The sequence below is a fragment of the Pipistrellus hanaki genome (assembly GCF_964339955.1).
Source record: "Pipistrellus hanaki genome assembly, chromosome: 14".
Classification (NCBI taxonomy): domain Eukaryota; kingdom Metazoa; phylum Chordata; class Mammalia; order Chiroptera; family Vespertilionidae; genus Pipistrellus; species Pipistrellus hanaki.
The window spans coordinates 25,106,003-25,127,848 of record NC_140516.1 but is presented as its reverse complement, the minus strand read 5'-3'; the positions used below and the strand labels follow the sequence as shown (position 1 = coordinate 25,127,848).

General features: G+C 41.9%; 1 protein-coding gene across 3 annotated transcripts in view; it reads left to right on the top strand.

Moving 5' to 3' along the window:
- The window catches only part of BICC1 (BicC family RNA binding protein 1), a 224,533-nt gene that overhangs the window by 111,961 nt on the left and 90,726 nt on the right, over window positions 1–21,846 (top strand). For all 3 annotated transcript variants that reach the window (XM_084904045.1, XM_084904044.1, XM_084904046.1), the window contains exon 3: window positions 20,405–20,474. In XM_084904045.1, coding sequence (XP_084760171.1) covers window positions 20,405–20,474 — 70 coding nt within the window. The remainder of the gene's footprint in view (window positions 1–20,404; window positions 20,475–21,846) is intronic.

Genomic DNA, 21,846 nt, shown 5'->3' with positions numbered 1-21,846 from the left:
CAGCACTTTTATTGCCCATCTTTTTTCATGGTTGTCTTTCTAGTGGATTCATAGTAGCTTCTCCTTGTGGATTTGTTTATATTTTTCTGATGACCGGTGTTGTTGAACACTTCATGTATCTGTTGCCATTCATGTGACTTCCTTTGGTAAGTGTGTTTAAGATTTTTGCTAGTTTTTTTTGGGTTGTCTGTTGAATAGTAAAAATTCTGGATATAAGTTTCTTTATTGGATGTATATTGTGTAAATATTGTTTTCCAAGTTTGTAGCTTTGTTCTGCATTTCATGCATTTTTAGATGCCTCCTTTTATGTCTTTCTCATCTTGCTGGTAAATGCCCTTTCCACCAAATGTACATGTTGATCATTTTTTCAGTTAGATCCTTATCATACTTAAAACTATTTTAAATATCCTGCCTGTTCTTTACAGTATCTGGGCTACTTTGGAGTCTGGTTCTGTTTACTGTATCATTTGTTAGAAATGACTTTTTTTTTTTTCCTTTCCTTTTTGTGTCTGGTAATTTTTAAATTGAACGTCAGGTATTGAGTGCTATGAAACAGTAGGGGCTGAGATAAATTATATTAAAACTAGAGGCCTCGTGCACGAAATTTGTGCAAGGGGCTAGGTCCTCTCAGCCGTAGCAGCTTGCCTCATCCCTCACAGCCCTGGCTTTGTCCAAAAGGACGTCCAGAAGGATCAGAAGGACGCCTGGAAGGTCATTCAGCTGTTCAGTCTAATGAGCATATTATACTTTTATTATTATAGATCCGCGTATGGTCACTTTTGTTTTCACCTTCAGGCCCTAAACACAGTGATTGTGTCACTGTGGTCAGTAGTTGAGCTGAATTTGAATGTAGTTGTTGCCGTAGTGACTGTGAGTTCGGCAGAGAATTCCCACTTCTCCGTGGTGAACTGCTGCTATCTAGATCGAGGATCCAGGCAGGGCTACAGGCCTAGGTCCTGGGCGCGCTCTTACCCGGGGTTAGGCAGGCTACTGCTGCTGATTTTTTGCTGCAGGGTTCATGGTGAGGAGAAGCTGGTCGCTATTCTCCCTTCCCTCCCCAGCCTCAGTTTCAGGCAGGGCCTGTGGGCATGAGGAAAGGGGCTTTCTCAGGGTTCCTGCCTCTCTCAGAATTAATTGTCTTTGACATTTGCATGATGGATTTTGATAGTATCTTGTTCTCTCCACATACTTTTGATAAGCATAAATATTCTGTATCGTATAATATCTGCATTATTTTGGAGGTCTTTTTATGTAGCTTATTTTTTCTATTGACTCTCACTACTCTTAGCTTTTCCCTTCATCTCTTCAGTGATTTCTTTTTTATTTATTGTGAGCTCATGTTCATTGGATTTTTTTTTTTTTTTCACAAGACTTACTTGAAAACCATGTTCAAATTGCTTTGTTCCAGATAGCCTTTGTGTCTTTGTTGGCCCAGGAGCACAGCTTGGCCCAGGACACTTTCAAAGAATTGATTTTGTTCGTGAATTCTGTCACCAGGAGTGCGTGATGTAGGCTTGTGTGTGGGACTTCTCAGGGGAGACTTTTTCTTCTTTCCCGTCTCTTTCCCCAGGCAAAGCCAGACCCTCATCTCCCTGTCGATCACTAAGGAGAAGTTTTATTTTATTTCAGCCTCTGGGGCTCTATGTGCATGTTTCTGATGTGAACTTTATTTTCTAGTCTCTGGTCATGGTTTGTTAAAAATTCAGTTTATAGGCCACCAGGTAATCATATACATTTCTATGGCAGATGCTGAGTTCCACCCTCACTTACTTCTTCATTTCCTTCTTATTTCTGATCTCTAAGGAATTTTCATGTCTTCCTAAGAATTTTAAATTTCCAGTTTACCCTACTGCTGGAAATAAAAGTTTTATAGGCTATCTTCTTATCCTTCTGGTGCGGCGATTAATACATTGCTGTTTTTTCTTCAGTTCAAACTAAAATTCTAGTAGTTTGCTGGATGTGACATTTTTAGTTTTTGAATCCCTGGCTAAGGCCAGAAATGGTGGGAGGTGGTATATAGAGCTTAAATTTACCATTCAAGTATACGTGTGAGTATATTTGAGCTGGAAATGCACCCTCAAGCATACTAGCTGTGTGCCCTTGGGCCCATTAGCTAGTTTTTAAGTCTCTTACGTGTTAGATGGGAGAATGATGTCTTTCTATTACAGGACTAAATCAGTAAAGTAGTTTATATAAAATCTTACCTGGCATCTCACATAGTAGGCATTAAAATGTTAATGTCGAACTCCTCTCTTAAATACTTGAAGAATTATTCAGCATACACTTATTTTTCTCTTGAGTTTCCCCCTGCAAGGAGTTTTAAATAAGGTGGTAAAGCCCTGGCTGGTCTGGCGCAGTGGATAGAGTGTTGGCCTGCACACCAAAAGGGATACAGGTTTGATTCCCAGCTCAGATGGGCTCCTGTGGGGGGCAACCAATCCATTTGTTTCTCTCATATTGAGTTTCTTTCTCTCTACCTCTCCCTCCCTCCCACTCTCTCTAAAAAAAAAAAAATCAGTGGGAAAAATATCCTCGGGTGAGGACTAAAAAACCAAAAAAAGGTGGTAAACATACCTCAGCCATTTTTTCCTATTTAATCTGTCATATCTATTTAATGTTTAAACTCTTTTTGACAAATGTATTGGAAGTGGTGCCTTATTCTGACATTTCAATAATGAACTAGATAAGAGAGGTTCACAATTAGACCAGGTAGAAAAAATTTAATTCATTGCAGCCTGACAGTTTCAGGGAAGGCACAGATTATTAACGACCAGGGTAGAATTTTATTTTCTAACCGTGAGTTTTGTATCTCTGGATTATAAACAGGATACAAAGGAAACCACCATTCGCTTATTCTCCTAGGCCTTCTAGTCCTTACAGAATGACATTTAAATTTAATCTAGATACACAATTTCTCATTAGCTATTAATGATGCTTCTTTACCAAACTTGTTGTTATGAGAGTACAATAATGGCTTTTTTTTTTTTTTTTTTGTGAAGATGTAATGCATTTAAGGGAATTCTGAGAAGTCAGTTCATTCACTGTAATCATGAAAAAATTATAGCATAAAGTGGAATTCTCTGATACTCTAATTGTAGGAAGTAGATTTAGCTTGTCTATTCAAGATTATTTTTTTCTTTAAAAATCAGATGTGCTCCCAAACATCAGAACAAAACTTTAAAGTGTTCTTTTGTTGGGTGGGGTGTGGTGGCTTCTTTTTCCATGTTCTTGAAGAATGGGTAAAAAATGCTGAAATTGGATAAAGGCAAGGGAGACCCGGTGGAGGTGGACGGAAGATACATGACCTTCCGTCATTAGCCCTTGGAATATCAAATTCACCTTTTAATGTAATTAAAATGTTGAGCCTTTTGATTTTGCATTTGAGGGAATGGAGTGTTAAAGAGGTGACTTACATTTATGAGAACATAGAACCAATTGAAGGATGCTCCTGACTCACAGCTACATGATGCTAAGCAAGTTCTTTAATCTTGCTAACCTTCCTTTTCAAGAGCCAAAGGGGATCGTGCCTGCTTTGTAAGGTGGCATAGATGAAGTGGAATCCTGTGTGTGTGTTTATGAAGTGCTGATGCATGCCAGGGACTCAGTAACTATTTCCCCCCTTCGTTTCATCTTAGCTTTCTATAAATTACTCTTTTGGGAACATAATGTATACCAAATTGGCAGTAAACACAGAATTACGTATTTTATCATCTTCCACTTTTTTTTATAAAAATGCACAGGGTGCAAACTGGATGTAAAACTTCTTTTGGAAGGTTCCCTAAATCATTTGAGCTTGGAAAAAAAAAAAAAAGAAGTTTTACACCATCTTTAGATGCTCAGATGTCAGTCAATGAGTTGTGGCCTCGGGTCAGGTAGCCCCATTTGTACAAAAAAGCAGTTTCGTGCCCTTTCTCCTGTGAATTCCTCTTGGGTAAGCTTTGATCCTCACTGAATGACCTTATAAAAAAAAGGGAAACTACCAATAAAGTTTAAAACTTACACTTTCCACTCAATTTGTCTCCAGAAGAATTCATAGTATTCTGAATCTCACCTTTAGGTCTGACCCTGGTTAGAAAAAATATATATAATAAAAATCAAAATTGTGCTTTGGCCTCGCAGCCAGTAAGCATCCCAGTGGTCACATTTGAGCTTTCCGCTACTCCGTTCGCCCTTTTACCAAACATATGGTCCAAGGATTGCGTCAGTTTAAATGGATGGAGTGTGGAACGCAGCATTCTTCTATTTGTGAAAACTTGGTTTCACCGATGACATGGAGTTCTGCTGTTGGTTTACCACATGTATTGAAAACACTTGGCTTTGGGCCGTTAAGGAACCCAGCATCTTGTAAAACAAGATTTCTCTTCCCTCTCGTAACACCGGCGTACCTAGTTCAGCATTTTCCCTGATCAGACTAAAGAAGAATGCAGAAACTGAAGTCTTGGGACAAGCCTTAGGCTCACTTAGCTATTTCTTTTTTCTTTACTTCAGCGGTGGGGCTCTGAAAAGAGATAGTGTCTATCAGGGGTCTTCAAACTACGGCCCGCGGGCCACATGCGGCCCGCAGAGGAGTCTGATCCGGCCCGCCAGATTTTTTGGGCAGTGAACGCAGCCGAGGTGTTACAGTAGGAATTAGTAGCTCATATAGTCCGGCCCTCCAGCTCTCTGAGGGACCGTGATCTGGCCCCCACTTTAAAAAGTTTGAGGACCCCTGGTAGGTGTTTTCTGGAGGTATTAATAAACCTTTCTCTTGTGAAAAAAAGTTTTGTCCAGTTAAGACCAAGCTGATAGCATGCATAGTAGGGAAAGCTACTTGTCTTTGGAATATTCACCAGATTATGTGTTAGAATCCCATCTGCTAAACGTGAGTAATAAAATATAATTTCCCAAGCAGTGTATATGAATGTATAATTAAAATGCATGTGCTACTAAGTGAAAACTTTTTTCTAATATAGTATCTGCAGTTGTGCTTGCCACATAAACTCTCTGTTGAACAAACAAATGAGAGTTGATACTGAGAATTTTAATTTGCGGCCGGTTTTGAACACACAGTTGGTAAGTTTTAATGAAAAGGACCATTGGAGCGAGGGCTGCAGGTGTGGCCTGTGGTCTGCTCAGCGTTCATTACCAGGTCTCCAGAGAAGGGCCCAGGAGCGGAAGATGGGCAGAGGTTGGCTCCACAGGGAAGGCTTCCTTCTCTACCTCCTTCTCCACCTGCCGCTGCAGGGGAGGGGGGCGTTTTCACCGTCACTCACCCAGGCTTCGAGCAACGTGATGTCGATCCTGTTGTCAAAAAGCCTTCCCTTTGGTCCTCAGCCACAGCATCCCCGCGCGTGTCACCATTCGCCCTGTCCGCCAGCCTGGAAGTGGAAGCACAGCTTCAACCGATGACGTTGTTCCTGTGGCTGATGATGAGCCGGCTCAGTCCATGCCTTAGGTGGGATCTGCAGAGAGTGGGGGTAGGAGAGGGGGGTGCACCAGGGAGCTCAGTGTGGCAACCAAGAACCTGTGGCTTCCAGATACCTTTCGTCAGTTCACGGATGTGGATTAGGCACCTACAGGTCTTGCAGCTTATGTCAACAGTGACACATCCGATATGATTAATCTAGTGTGTGTGTGTGTGTGTGTGTGTGTGTGTGTGAATGGGAAGGGTCAACACCTGGAAACCTGCACATCGTCTATGTCCCCTTTGACAAACAGGACAACGTGCTCACCTTCCGCTCTTTTATCTGAACTGGTGGCCATGAGGCCCAGGCCCGGCCTCTACATGATGAGCCTTCTGGTGCCAAACCTGCTTCTAGATGTTGGCAGATAGTGAGAATCATGTAACCCCCTCTCCCTCCCCCAGTTAGTGTCTGCTTGGCCTTGTGTCTGTCTTGAATGGGGGTCAGCCTGCTGGAGACTGTCATTATCACTCACCTGTTCTACCTGGCCACCATCTAGCCCCCACAACGTCCTTTTCATGGCCTCCTAGCCTTTGTATGACCTTGGTTCTTACTTCCCTTGCCCCCTCACCTGTTGCCACTTTCTCCTGCCACTGGGGTCTTTTCACACGAGTTCCTTCATGCTTTGGGCCTCCATGCTCTTCTGTGCTCTCTTCCTGCAGTCTTCTTGGCGACCTTTAGGCCTTGGCTTAAGTGACCCTTCTTCAGAGAGATCATCCAACCCAATGTAAAGTAAACCTGTCTTTTTCTAACTCCAAACATCCTGTTTTCTTTTAACTCCTCCCCCACCTTAAAAAAATGATTTCTGCCCTATCCGGTTTGGCTCAATGGAAAGAGTGTCGGCCTGCAGACTGAAAAGTCCTGGGTTTGATTCTGGTCAAGGGCACATGCCCAGGTTGTGGGCTTGATCCCCTGAAGGAGGCATGCAGGAGGCAGCCGATTAATGATTTTCTCTTATCATTGATGTTTCAGTCTCTCTCTCCCTCTCCCTTCCTGTCTCTGAAATCTGTAAAAATATATTTTTAAAAAAAATGATTTTTCCCCTCCTGCCTTTTCTTCATTTCCCCCAGTAGGTTTATTTTATTTTTATTTGTTCATTTTCCCCAGTGTATTTTAGATGTGATCAGCGACTGTTTTACTTGCCTAATGTTCACCACAGTGACTGGCACATATTTGGCACGTGGTAATTGTAAACGAGTGAATGCTGACCTGGTGTGACTGCCTCTGAGGTGTAACTATGCTTCATGTAGCGCTCACCTTTCCAAGGTAGCACCTCTCTCTAACAGACTACAAGGCTTCTGCCTGTCAGATGGTGGCATTGCTACTTGTAAGATTCTTTCTTGAATCTGCTTATGCTTTGGAATTATCTGTTCATAAGGGTTCTGCGGCTGATGGTTTCCCTGATGTACTGTGAGCCCGGTGAGAGCAGGGCCCCGGCTGTTTTTGTCCATCATCGTTTCCTCCTGGCTGAGCATAGTGTCTCCCATTCATCTTGTTTGTTAAATAAACGCAACATATAAAAATATATTCCACCGTCGCATCCTATTTTGTAAGAGGGTTAATCATGTGCCACTTTTTAGGTGTTGGAAATTAAGGATGAATTAAGAGACTCTTAATATTTTTGAAACCGGAATTTGGAAACTTTAGTGGTTTTAAGTTGGATTCTCCTTGAGATGTGAATTAAGAACCTAAGAAACCACAAGGGAAAAGCTGTTTTGAAACTTTCACTCTCAGCGTCACATGCAGACATCTGAAAGGTTGCCAAACGCCATTTGGCACTGTTATTAATGAAATTAATGAAATCCTGTGCATCTGCCCGTGTGTCTTTCCAAGTCTCCTTCGTGACATCATTAGTGCCCTTAAGCCTCCAGAGTCATTTCTTTGGAAACTTTCATAGTCAAGTAAATTCATTTCTGAAATGTATACATTCTTTAAATATTATTCATAGCTTTTTATGAGCTCCATATTTCTCCCCTATATCAGAGAGATTTAAAATTTACTTTTGCAGAAAAGCACACTGAGAGTACAGTAGATGTCTCCTACCGTGCTGTGCCAAATTCAGCATGGTGACACTTTATTTTTCTTTCTGGCATCCTCTTGGAAGGAATAATTTTCGGTATTAATTGAGGAAAGTTTAGTGGGTTTTAAATTCCTGCCATGTGCAAGGGGATTTACATACAACCTTGTGTTAGGCTTAATTGGCCTCAATTCCCAGCATCCTTTAGCCTTGGGCCTCCCCATTAAGTACCCCAGGTTCAAGGTCGGGAGCTGGGCTGTATAGCATCCTGTTTCTTCTTCCCGATAAGACCCAAGCCCAGCTAGTGATAAAAGGCCTGGGCACAAGATTTCCTGATTCTGGTAGAGGCACCGTGTACTCAGCTCTTTTGAGTTATTACCACGTTCTTGTTGTGCTTTTTCTTTTAACTTATCTCTGGTAAACAGCAGATAAACGAATGGTTGCCGGCTGTATTTGGCATGCAAGCATTTTTCATTTAGGCCATATTGTAGTCATATGAGTAGTGATTTTGAAATACATTTATTTAGCTTCCAGCATTTTATTATTGATTGATTATTATTTTTTTAATATATATTTTTTGGCTTTCAGCATTGTAACATTAAGGAGATTTTACATACCAATCTGATTTGGTAGCTTCTCTTGAGAAATCTGAAAGGCTGGCTGCTTGGGGCCAGCTTCCTCAGGCTGGCTGGCGTTACCGATAGAGACCTTGGCTGGGACAGGCGCCCTCGTGGTGGCTGCACCCCCTCCCACTCCCAGTTATTTCTCAGACACCGAGGTCAAGTGTCAGATACCATTTATCCCAGCAGTTGTTCTGCGGGTTTTCTCAGGTGGAGCAAAGGAGTTCTTGTACCCCTGTGGACAGGCCCCGGGGAAATGTGGGGGAGGGAGGCAGTGGATTCCAAGAAAATGAGAGGTGTGTTTATTCAGGAAATGAATATTTTTTTTGTATCTATTTTTTCTTTTGCAGAATGTGCATTTGAATGAAAAACATACACTGAGCCCATTCATTCCTAATTGTTCCTTCCCTGGCTCCTATAAACACATGAGTCAGGGACTCTTGTTAGAGATGCACGATCCTATAAAGAGAAAGTGATTCTTCCTTTGGGTACCTCAAAGGACGAGAGCCTGTTCTCCTGGAAGCTTACAACTGTCTTGCAAATGAAATGCCCAGGCATTTTCTCTGTGATTTGTGATTTATCAGGAGGGTAGCAGGTTTGTTTGTTTGTTTGTTTGTTTGTTTGTTTATTTATTTATCTATCTATCTATCTATCTATTTATTTATTTATTTATTTATTTATTTATTTATTTATTTATTTTTAGCTTTCCCAGTAATTAGGCCTTGCATACTTTGCCCTTAAGGATTATATATTCAAGAAGGGAGAGCGAACCAGCCCGCTAGGGGGTGTGCAGGAGGCAGCTGGTCAGTGTTTCTCTCTCATCGACGTTTCTAGCTCTCTATCTCTCTCCCTTCCTCTGTAAAAAATCAATAAAAATATATTTAAAAAATAGTGATATAACATAAATGGCATGAGAGACACAATGTGGCAGCTCAAAGAAGGGAAAGATTGCATCTGATTCGGGAGGGGGGATATTGAAGTCACCTTTATGATTGGTATTAAGCAATGGATAGAAATTCATCAGCAGGAGACAATGGGATAATAGAACAGTTTGAATGAAACAAGATGGGGATTGGATGTGGATAGGATAGTGGAGAGTGATGGTGATGAAAGTAGAGGGGACTGGGGAAAAGTAAAACTGAAAAGGTTAAGTTGTGGCCTGGTTATGGACAGTCCTAAATGTTTGGCTAAGAAGTTTGTGCCTAACTTAAGAGATAATAAGGCCTGGCGGACTTCTGAGTGAGGGGAGGGAAACATCAGAGCCCATGACTTGTAGGGAAAAAGGTGGAAGAGGCGCCTGCCGTGGTGCAGCCCTCTGTGGAAGTGCTCACGAGTGGTAATTATCTGGATGGAAGCGGGTCTTTGGAGAGTGAAGTGCTGGGTCTGTGCAGCGGGGGTGGGGTGGTGGGGTGGTGAGGAGTGATGAGGAAGAAGCTGTAGGAGAGGGGAGGAGACAAGCTTTTGAAGACCGATGTTGGAGAAGAATACGGCAGTCAGGAGGAGGACCTGGTTTGGAAGGTGTATTCTTCCAGTTTTCAGTTCCTACTCCTGGGCTGGCTGTATGGCTCACATTACTGAAGAGTGCGGAGGTAAGTGAGCTGCAGGGATGGGTGACCAGGAAGCTGCAGGATGTCCTCCAGGCCGCAGATGTTTCCTGACTCAGCTCTGCCTTACATGTTGACGGCATTATCTTCAAGCTGATGATCCTCATAGCCACAGAAGGCAGCAGGGCTCCCCGTTCACACCTTTGTTCACACCTTTTTGTTCACACTGAGTGGGAGAGGGAAACCTTTTCCAGAAATTTTCTTAGGAGAGCCTGAAAGCTTCATTCTCAAATGCTTCCATCAAACACCTTCTTACCTGTCTTTAGCCCAAATTGGGTCACATGTCTGCCTGTTTTTATTATTTGTGGTAAAATACACATAACATAAAATTTACCATTTGAATCATTTTTTAAGTATACAGTTCAAGTTATACTCTGGTAGTTCAAGTTTAATGTATTTCTTCTCTTTATAACACACACGATACCAAATAGAGATCTGATTAATTCTTCCAAGGAATTACAAGAAAGTGGTCCTTGGAGAATGAAATAGTCTTAAGAATCACAGATCCTTACATTCCAGGGGAGTCAGGAAACTGGTTCTTCACTGACATTGTAGATCATGACCAATCACCCACCCAGACCCCATGAAAACTCCCCTTGGTTTGGAGCACAGATCTAAAAGTAGGGTTCATGCTTTCTTTGGCTCACAAAGTGTTTTTCACATAATTGAAATACATGTCAATGTTTAGAAATCAGGAGACAATATAAAAATGTGACTCATTTTTTAGACTGTTTATTGATTTTAGAGAGAAAGGTATGGAGACAGAGATGGCAGACATCAATTTGTTGTTCCACTTATTTATGTAGTACACTCATTGGTTGATTCTTACATGTGCCCTTACCGGGGATTGAACCCACAATCTTGGCGTATCAGGATGATGCTCTAACCAACTGAGCTACCTGACCAGGTCCCTGGTTTATGTTTTAAATGGAGAGGTGTTAGAGCAGAAATGTCAGAACTTGGGCTTCTGGCTTTCCACATCTCCCCCCTTTAACACCCCCATACACACACACACACACACACACACACACACACTTCAGACATTTTGGTTGAAGAGCATCTTTCTCCTTTATAATGCAAACATACCCTGGGAAAACTGCTATCATGATTTAGAATTTATTTTCATTTAATGAATATTCACTCAATTCATTTTTTTTTCCTGATAAGCAGACTCCTCAAAAATGCCATTTTTCAAATGAGTTACAAGGAGACTTTGTAGAGGAAGCGGTTGTGATCTCTGATACTGCAAGTGCCACGTAATTGGAAAGTCTTATGTAATCGTTGCCTCTTCTGTCCCCTTCACGTTGTCCCCTTCGTCACTATGACTTACTTGGACCATGCTTCTCGACACTGTAAGTGCTAGATTCTAACTTTTGAAAATGAACAGATACAGTGGTTGGCCACCGGAAGCCCAACTCATGGGTGCGATTGGAAAGAAGAAGAAGAAAAAAAGGCAAAGAAATACACACTATAATATTGCCACAGCGAAGCGAGACCGGGGAGGTTAGGGAGAAAGGGGGCAGGGATGGGGGAAGTTGGAGGAGTTTCCACATTTGAACTAGGTTTTGTTTGGTCAGTAGGATTTCTCTGAACTTGGAAGTAAATTAGCTAAGCCTGCTTGTAGTGTGGGACAGTTTGAAACCCTTACTAGTGATTCTCAGTAGGAAAGGTAGTCCTCACCTTGCCTGGCAGCATTGGGCCATAGAAACGGTGCAAGCTGAAACTGTGCAAAGTGCTTTCAGTAATCAATGGGAAGATAAATGGACCTGCAACCTTTAAATATTGTGGTCCAAACATAGAAAATTTCTCTTATTACAGTCATAAATCTATAGGGAGATGAAAAAATAATGTACTGATATTTGGTGCACTATGCTTAAACATTAGAAATAGAGGATGTTGCCGAAACCAGTTTGGCTCAGCGGTAGAGCGTGGACTGAAAGGTCCCGGGTTCGATTCCAATCAAGAGCATGTACATTGGTTGCGGGCACATCCCCGGTAGGGGGTGTGCAAGAGGCAGCTGGTCGATGTTTCTCTCTCATCGACGTTTCTAGCTCTCTATCTCTCTCCCTTCCTCTCTGTAAAAAATCAATAAAATATATTTAAAAAAAAAAGAAATAGAGTATGTGTTTCATATTTTTGTTAAAGACTTTGTCAAGAATAGTTGGAACAGTGCTGGCATTTTGGGTTGTATAAGCCACAATAAGGAGGGGACATCTTCCCTTGCTTTAATGAATTGTCTTAATCATAAGTCTGGAGCAGATTCCAGCATTTCATCCTTTGTACTTTCAGAGTTGTGAAATATCTCCCAGAATCTCTTTAATATGAAGTTGTTTGTTTGCCAGCAGCAATCCCCGTGGGACTCGCAGCCGCTTTTGTTATTGATGTCGATAAGTTTGTCTTCACCAAGATTCCCTTGGCTGCATGTCCTGAGTCTCTCAAAGAGCCACAGTGTCAACATTCCCATGGGCAGCTGTTGATTTTATACCCATTGACATTCGATTCAAATGTCACTCCAGCAGTATCATTTTTTTTTTTTCGTGTTTCTTTTCTGCACTTTTATCTCTGTTGGCCAGTTTCCACTTTTAGGCATGCATGTGTGAAGTATGTCCCCGGTTTTATCACTGGGAGACAAAAAGTCAGCACAACTCCTTGCTTTGCTGTCTGTGTAGGAACTGATTACAGATGTGCAGTGAGTTTGCACCAACAGGCTTTGAAAAAAGCAGTGTGATTGGTCACAGATCAGGGCGAGCATCTGTGATAAACATCGTGGTTTGGGTACTGATGAGCTGGTAGCAGAATTTGTGTTTGATGTAGTTGCTCACGATTAATGGATTAATGTACTTGGGTACCTGGAATGCAAGCTTGTGTTGTTGAGGTATTGGTGGTGGTAACGAAGCTGAGGTAACTATAATTCATGTGCATTGGAACTGTGCAGAGCCAGGATGCCTTGAATAGTTTGTCCTGCCCTTGGTTGGGAATGCAGCTTCTGTAGCCCTGGCCACTGAGTGCCAGTGTGGCCCCTTTTGTGTCACTGTGACAACCAAAATGCTTCTCTCAGATCTCCCTATGTGCATGGGGAGGGGAATACCTCCCTGGCTTGAACCATTCTGGGGCCAACTGTGGGTCACTAACCAGAGAGTGCTGAGGGCATCCACTTGGCTCACTTACTTTGGTGTTCATGGCGGAGTTTCTGGGCAGTCGAGCGTTCACAGCGACCTCCCCATGAGTTTGGGTGCCTTCCACTTCCTTCATAAGCCAATGAGATAGAAAAGACCCCCTTTAGAGAGTTCTGTGACTTAGATTCTAGCTGGACTTTGACACACACCTAGGCACTTGCTTCACTTCTTTGAGACCTAATTTCCTCATCTGTAAGATAGGTGTCACCTATCTGATTTATAAGGTTAGTGTGAGGAGCACAGAGGACATGGCTATGAAAACTGTGCAAGGTAAAGGTGAGGAGTAGTCTGGAGGTGACACATAACCGAATCATTGAGATGCATTTCTTAGGTTTAAAATGAAATACGCCAGATATCCTTTAATGTTTCAGCAAAATAAACATCCTCAGTTTTTAGACACCCTCCCCTGAGAGAAGTTTTCTGCTTTCCCAGCACCATTTTCCAGTGTTTTCCAGTTGGCTCTCTTCTCACTTAGCTTCCTTCAAGGTGAAAGGCAGCACATTGACTCACATCCCATTAGTACAAGAAGGTACTGTAAACAGCCTCCTTGCTTCTCTATTGATACAAGGAAAATAGAGCGCAAATGGGTTGGACTTTGGGAGAAGTGGGCTGCAGATGGCGCCCAGCTGGTAGCCATTTTGAATGATGAATTTTCAATGGTTTTAGAGTATAAATGTCAAGTTAGAGTGCTCTGGCGTTCTTTTCCTGGTCCAAGAATAAATGCTTCAAGTAAAGTCAGCATAAATAGACATGTCTTGGGTTGAACTGAGATGCTGATTACTTACCTGTGGATTTTTAACTTTACGTCTGGATTGAAGAATTTGGTGGAACAAGCACGTTAGTAGAATGTTGATGGTTTGGCAAAGGTTTCCTTCATCTGTAAAATATTATCCTAAAATTGCTCCAGACTTGCAAGATGTGTAGTGTAGTGAGCACTGGTAGATATATTCTCTTTCTGCATGGTCTGCTAATCTGGAATTTGTTGGAGATGGAAAAAAAATCTATGACTTGAGTATTGATGACTGTAAATGGAATTCTTTTCTATTATGGATAAAACTACATGTACAATTTGATTTGATTTTACTTGCTTTATTTTTTCCCCTAATTTTGGAAAGAGAAATTATTTATAAATTATTTAAAAATTATACAATAATTCCATGTAAATCTGTGTTGAAACTTTTTTCAATAACTAATATACCTTTATTCCAGTTAAAAAATTTTAAATTCCAGCTTATGTAAACACTAGAGACCTGGTGCATAAAATTCATGCACGGATAGGGTCCCTAGGCCTGGCTGGTGATTAGGGCCAATTAGGGCCTTCTGGCTGCTGGTCTGGGCCTTCCTTCATTACATGTTGCCCCCAGTGGTCAGTGCACATCATAGCAAGCAATAGAACTCCTGGTCTCTCGGTTGAACTCCCATGGGGACACTTGCATATTAGCCTTTTATATGCATAGACTATAGGCTCCATGAATGAAGATTCTTGCAAGAATGGGCCTTCCTTCCGCTGGCTGCCGGTACTGCCTCTTGCTCTGGCGCGAGCCGCCTTTTCGCTCCGACCTGGAGCTGCCTTTCTGCCTTCCCATGCTGCCCAGAGGCCCAGAGAGGCTGGGGTGGTGCGGAACGCCTGCATTGTCACCATGGCAATGACGTAAACGTTCTGCCCCACTCCCTGCCGCTTGGTGCCTGTGTATGCCAATTAACCCACTATCTTTGTTGGGTTAATTTGCATACTCACTCCTGATTGGCTGGTGGGCGTCGAGAAAGTACGGTTAATTAACATGATGCTCTTTTATTAGTGTAGATTTCCCTCTGTTTCCACCTCTCCCCTGCATTACTCCTCACAGAAACTAAAACCAAAACAGGCGCGTAGGATTCCATGTTTATTAACCACATTTTTAATACGAAAAAACCAGTGCTATTACTCTTTAATTAGACAACATCACTCCCTGTTTATGAGATGCAAATATAAATTAGAAAGTTAAGATGACTCTAGTTTCCAAAACTGTTAAATAGCCATAGCAAAGTGTCTTCATCAGATTCTGTATGATGAAAAAGTAACCTTTAAAGATGAACTGTAAAAATAGATATTCTTTATAATATCAACCATCTTAATTTTAATTGCTTCATATATTTCAAAATTGATATTCCTCAACTAAATACTTCTGTTACTGTAAATATTTGCTAATAATCAGATCTGAGATTAGCATAAGAATTAAGTTACATTTCAATTTTTAATCGCCCAAAAGTAATGAGTATAGTAAGTCTTTACAACAAAAATTGCAAATATTTATTTTTCAAGTAGTTATATTTTTGGATGGACTTCTCCAAAGGCTCCTTGTGACATAAGAGAGTAGCTAAAGATTCTTAGATAAATCAGTAGCATTGAGGAAATATTTTTTTGACAGTGAAGATGTCCAGAAATTGGAACTGACCTATTTGAAATGACATTATCATACAGCGTCCAGAATTAAGAGTTAGAACAGGTCTTTAAAATATTTAAGGTATTATTGCATGGTTTTTGAAAATGATTCAAAGCCAGATATTTGTCTTTTGAGTTTTGACTTTATGAAAGTGAAAACCAGGACAATAATTACATTGAAATAAAAACCAGAAAACAAACAGTGAGGACTGAGTTTTGATTTTTTCCCCCCCAGAGGCAGAAGGTAGTCATTTTCTTCTCAGAGGTTTTATGGCTCTACATTCCTAGGCATTCCTGAGCTTAACTGACATCATGGTATTTATAGCTCAGTGCCTCAAGGCAGCACTAGTCATTTTCAACGTGTTTCCCAACTTTCAGTTCATGTTTCACACAGCAGACGTGCATCAACATCTTATTTTTTGGAAAGGGGTTGGTCAGAGCGGGCCACTTAATTGAATTATTCTTTGAATGCAAACCGAACTCTTCGGGCACTATCCTGACCTGCTTGAGAACTAGGGCAAAGCATGGGTTCCTGGGAAGCGATTTTCTTGTGAGGTTTTGTGCAAGAGTTATTTGGTTTGTGGAAAATGTATGCCATCCTCCTGAGAGGTGTCAGTGTTTTCATCCATTATAGGATCCATAAAATGAACTTGTTTCAATGTCCCAATTTTCATGATTAAAAAAAAAAGTATCCTTTTCCTTAAACCTGCTGGGCTTTGTGAAGATGGTAGGAGGCTACCAGCTGCTCCGTCATAGTTCGTCCCTGCTTGTCTCCTTCCTCAAAGCGCTGAGCCTTAGGCACCCAGGAATGTGTTACCTCCACCACCCAGGCTGCGCATGGCCTGTACCACTGGTGTCCACACCCAAGCTCTTGTCCAACTCAACACTGCCTCTTTGAAATGGAATAAGTAAGCACTTAGGTTGAGGTTGTCTGGAAGCCCTGGGCATCTTTTAAAAAATATATGGAACTCTCCTATAAGCTTCCTAGGTCCTTCTTGCCCCTCGGGGAAATCCCAGGTTTATCTCTGACCTTGGTTCCTTCGCTGCCCTATTAATGGACAGCATCCAGAACTATTAGTTAAAACGAAAGTCTTTCAAGTATTTTAAGGTGGGATTTAATGTTTAGTAGTTCTTTGAACTTGGGTTTTGTGAAGGTGGAAATGGAGGCCACAATAAGTTTATAAAAACAAACTAGCTGGGAACTTTGGAACTTGAGGATTTTTTTTTTCTTTTTCTTTTTCTTTTTCCTCTTAGAGGTTTTACGGCTTCTTTGATGTCAGCCACAGCTTTGTGACCTCACCTTTTCCAGTTCCCCTATCTATCTTAATTCTCCTCCCTATTTGTCTTGATGATCAATCACTAGCTTTCTGACTTGTTTGGTGCCATTTCTGCTTCTGCACCATCCTAACCCTCCTTCTCCAACTTCTACCAGTGAACATGCCTCCTCCCCCTCTTCCCGCATCCCAGCTTCGGACTGGGCTCCCTGGGCCGGCCTGCCGCCACACATCCCAGCGGAGAATTGTGCCTCCTCCTCCAGCACCGTCTGTTTTGCTGATCCTGGTGTCCAGAACAGTGCCTGCCCCAAAAGCATCAACATGTCCTTAACGCAGGGCTCAGATTACCCAGCATCCCTGTGTGCCGCACCCTGTGCGTGGGTTTCCCACATGCTTTTATTTTTTTCTTTTTAAAAAAATATATTTTATTGATTTTTTACAGAGAGGAGGAGAGAGGGATAGAGAGCTAGAAATGTCGATGAGAGAGAAACATCGACCAGCTGCCTCTTGCACACCCCCTACCGGGGATGTGCCTGCAACCAACGTACATGCCCTTGACCGGGATCGAACCTGGGACCTTTCAGTCCGCAGACCGACACTCTACCATTGAGCCAAACTGGTTTTGGCGCACATACTTTCTTTTAAAACCTCACGGCCACTCTACAGCTAATTGTACAGAGGAGGAAAGTGAGGTCGACCACAGGTACTTGCCAGGAAGCGGCCCAGGTACTTGCCTCTGGAACCACCTGCCTGTATCGGCTACATTGCACACAGCGATGAACGATCCTGCGAGGGGCCGACAAGGAGCCTCATGGGTGACCTATGTGTGGTTGGTGTTGGCAGCCACAAATGGTATCTATTGGAGTTGCCCTTTACTAGTTACATAGGACAGGTCAGCTACAGGTGCCAGATTCCAATAACAAGTCATTTGTTTTCTGTAAAAGGTGTGACATTTACTGCAGCTCATAGGACTTTGGAGATCATGTGGAATAATAACAGATCGAACTCTGTTTTTATACTCAGGGGTCGTAAGCTTGGGGTCGCCTTTCTTCCACTCCCAGGCAGTGCTGCTGTGGGTAGGTTGAAAGTGAATCTTTCCGTGCGCCGCCACCTCATGTATAGCGGACACTGGACCCGTGTGAGGCTTACTGGAGGGTATGGAGTTGGCATTTTGACTTGATGCCCATTACCTGCTATTATGATACAGTCTCTGGCACAGTCTTCCCCGTCATGGAGCTTCTAGTGGTATTAAAAAAAAAAAAAAAAAAAAAGGTCATGTGTAGGTGATTGCTCCGAAGTTCTGCACACGATTAAGATTTCAGAAAGTTGTACCTTCCAAGCATATGGTGTCAGGGTGCTAGTAACACTATAACACTGTTACAGTGTTACTAGAGGTCCAGTGCACAACCTTCGTGCACTGGGGGGAGGAGGGAGCCCTCAGCCCGGCCTGCGCCCTCTTGCAGTCAGGGACCCCTCAGGGGATGTCCAACTGCCAGCTTAGGCACGCTCCCTATGGGCAGTTGGACATCCCCCGAGGGGTCCTTAGCGCTGCCACCGAGGTGGGAGTGGCTCCTGTCACTGCTGCTGTGCTGTGAGCCCAACTTCTGGCTGTGCGGCACTCCCCCTGTGGAGTGCACTGACCACCAAGGGGTTAGCTCCTGTGCTGAGTGCCTGTCCCCTAGCGGTCAGTGCGTGTCATAGCGACTAGTTGTTCCGCCATTCGGCCCATTTGCATATTAGTGTTTTATTATATAGGAATAATGATGACACCTGGCATAAATTACTGGATTAAATGGTCAAATTACTTATTTCAGCAAAAAGGGAAGTATATAGATTATTTTCTTACTGCTCTCCTACCCAAATTATAGCATGATCTCATTTTTTCATTTTCCCTCTTTAGGTCTCTTAGCTAACAGGGAAATTCTGAGTCTAATTTTAGTCACTTTGAAAATACATGTATGTATAGTAGCTGGAACTAACATGTAACCAATGAGAAGGCCTTCCTTATTTGGTCTTCATGCTCATGTGGGGACTAATGTACACATTCATAAATTTACCTGTCCTTGACTTTCAGGACTTGAGTAATTTTGCAGATTATATTTTGGGGAACGCTTTATTATAACCATCCCCTGGCCTGAACTTTCAAGGCAGGAGCTGTGAGCTGTTCTAGCCCATTGTTAGGCAATTGCATTTTTTGTTTGTGTCCCTGACTTGACTGTAAGCTTGTGGGAACCAGGAATTGTGTCTTATTTGTAGCTGTGGGTCTGGAGGGCAGCTGGTGCCTTCTGGGCCTGGCCAGAGAGGGCATCTGGTCCCCCAGGCAGGCCAAGAGTGACCATGTCGGGATGTGGGCTGCAGGTGCTAAATCTGCCAAGTTTTACAGAGAACCAGAAATCAGGATTTGTATGGGAAATTCCCCGATTTAAAAATATTGGCTCACGTTGAAGAACAAAACAATGTTGGTATGGATAGACAAAATGCCAGACCGAAGCAGCTGCTGAAAGGCTTTTTATGCTGTGATAAAGGGGATCAGATGAAGTAAGACACACATTAACATGTTAACCATCTAGCCTTCTGCCGTGCTGTAACTGATACTGAGAGCGAAGAGGCACTTTTAAATACATTTTATTTATTTTAGAGAAGAAAGAAGAGGGAGAGAGAGATAAAAACATCAATGATGAGAGAGAATCATTGATTGGCTGCCTCCTGCATACTCCCTATTGGGGACCGAGCTCGTAACCCAGGCATGTGCCCTTGGCTGGAATCAAACCTGGGACCCTTCAGTCTGCAGGCTGATGCTCTTATCCATTGAGCCAAATCAGCTAGGGCAAGAGGCACTTTTAAATAATTGGACCGTTAATGTGTTTCATTATGTCTTTACCATCAGTTTGTTTCGTAAACTCTAAATCCATATTAAAAAGTAAGCACCCTATTCTAATGTAAGTGATTAATGTAACCACTCCCCCCCCCCATTTGCTTAGTTATTTGCTGTGCAATTAGGTGCATCCTATATTCATGGTACAGAAGTAAGCACTTGTCTAAGTCATGTGACAAAAGCAGAGAAGATAAAAAGATACACATATTTGGTGACTCATTCTTTGCTTACTGTCTCCGTCCTCTGGGCGGCAGTCTTGCTTCCCTCACTTATGTTTGTGTTACAGCACTTTCAGCAAGGTTGGGTCTTGGGGCCTCCTGGCCAGTGCTGGCTGCAAGTTAGTGAGAAAGAACTGTTGCAAAAATGCCATTCTAGTCCAGGCAAAAATGACGGGAATGTAGCCTTATGCCGTGATGTCATGTTTAGAGGCTTTTCATGAGTTTTAATGCAATACAAATGTGCTCAAAGCAAGTTATTTATCCCCCCCCCCCCCCCCCCAAAAAAAAAAATCTTCATTTAGAACGACCTAACCCACATAGTTTTGTATTACAAGGATTATGTTTGATGTGTTGCAATCCATTGGCGATTGTTTTGGGGAATTTTATTCAGCACAAGCATTTCTGACTGTTCTGGCAACAAGTTGGGTTAATTGCTTGTTCATGTACTTTTTGGTCTTGTCTTTATGTTAACATCCTGGAGCACCATGGAGAGAAACACTGGGAATCACAAAATATACTTGACTATTTCTGATAGATGAAACGCTTATAAAATGCATCTCTTCTCCCTACCCTCCCCCAAGTTTTTTTTTTGTGGTTTTTTTTTTTTTTTTTTTTTTTGGCATTGCTTTAAAATGAGATCATTTTGTTACATCTATCTGAGCCTAAAGACTTGAAAATGATCTTTCTTTATTAGAAAATCTTATCTATAAACATGAGTTCTTAATTGAATCAGTATTTCTCTTAATTTTTGTTGCAGATCATGGAGGAAACAAATACACAGATTGCCTGGCCGTCAAAGCTGAAGATTGGAGCCAAATCCAAGAAAGGTAAATTGTGAGAGACGGGGAAATTGGTAGTTTGATAGCAACTTGGGACCACTCCAAGTTGTCCAGGGAGAAAATTACCCTTTACTTTTATCACATTTATCCCCAAATATTTGTCAAGTAGCAGTAGTTTGGAAGGTTTATCATAATTAAAAGTAAAGTACAGCCTTTTATCTAACAACAGAAAAAAAATATTTTTAAAGCATTTTCTTATAATAAGAAGATAGTATAGCAACCTACGTTTCCAGGGTGTCTGTTCATTTGATAGCTATGAATCATAGTAACACTCCATGTGTAATAACGTATTTTCAGTCTATAAACCCTCAATATGTACATGTTAGTCTTCTTGCTGAACTAGAGGTCTTGTTTATGAACCACACAGTTTTAATACTGAATGTTTTCCCCTTCCAATGGTGGTTCGAACCTTAGATTTTCCTCCTCGACAGATTCTTCTCCTCTTCTCCTATGAGAGAGTGAAAAACTGCCTAGATTTCTCTGTTAGGCTGAGCATTTCCCTCGCCTGGCCTCCACTCTGCTTCATGGATGGTCAGAGATGAAAGTCTGGGCACCCTTCGTTTTCTTTCAAGCTCACGTAGTATTTTCAAGTGACCTGCCAGCATAACATTTTTATGGTTAGTTTTTCTTCTTAAAGTATAACCTTAGTTTCAGTAAACTTTGTTGTGCATACTTTATTGGGAGATGCAGGTAGTCACGAGGAGATAATGGAAAGCACCATCGAAGGATAATGCGAGCTGAGCATTATCCTCGTGGTCTAGCTTTCGGTGTTGTTTAGTTTTGTATTTGCTGTCCCTTCTCCCGATGACTCTTATTGCTAACTGACCGCTAGATGCTGCAACACTTCCCAGTCTCCTTTCTTGTTTTAGTCGAATTGCCTTCTTTAAACCAATTTCATTAGAGTTACTCATCACAAGGAATGTAAACTATTTTACAATTGTTGTTATGAGTGTTGCTAGCTGGACTTCAGTGGACTGGAATGCTACAGAAACTCTGATCTTGTTACGTTCTTATTTGTGGTCATGGTGGCAAGAAATGGGAAGCGGATGTGTTCAATAGTCCCAGCATAATTCCATAACTTTGTATAAACCTTGAATTTGCCAAGTACTATAGGATATACTCTTAGTTCATTTTCCATATGTTGAGATGTTTTATTTTCATTATGCAGAAGAAGACACGGTCATTATTATCTACTTATTTGGTTGTTTGCAGCCACTTAAAAACCCCTGGCCGCCTACATCACTTGAGCAACCTGGGATTTGAACATCAACTGTATTCTGTTTTTCTATTAGGTATTTTTACTTAACGAATGAAATGAGCTTTATTACTATCCTAATAAAAGTGTAATCTGTTCAATGCC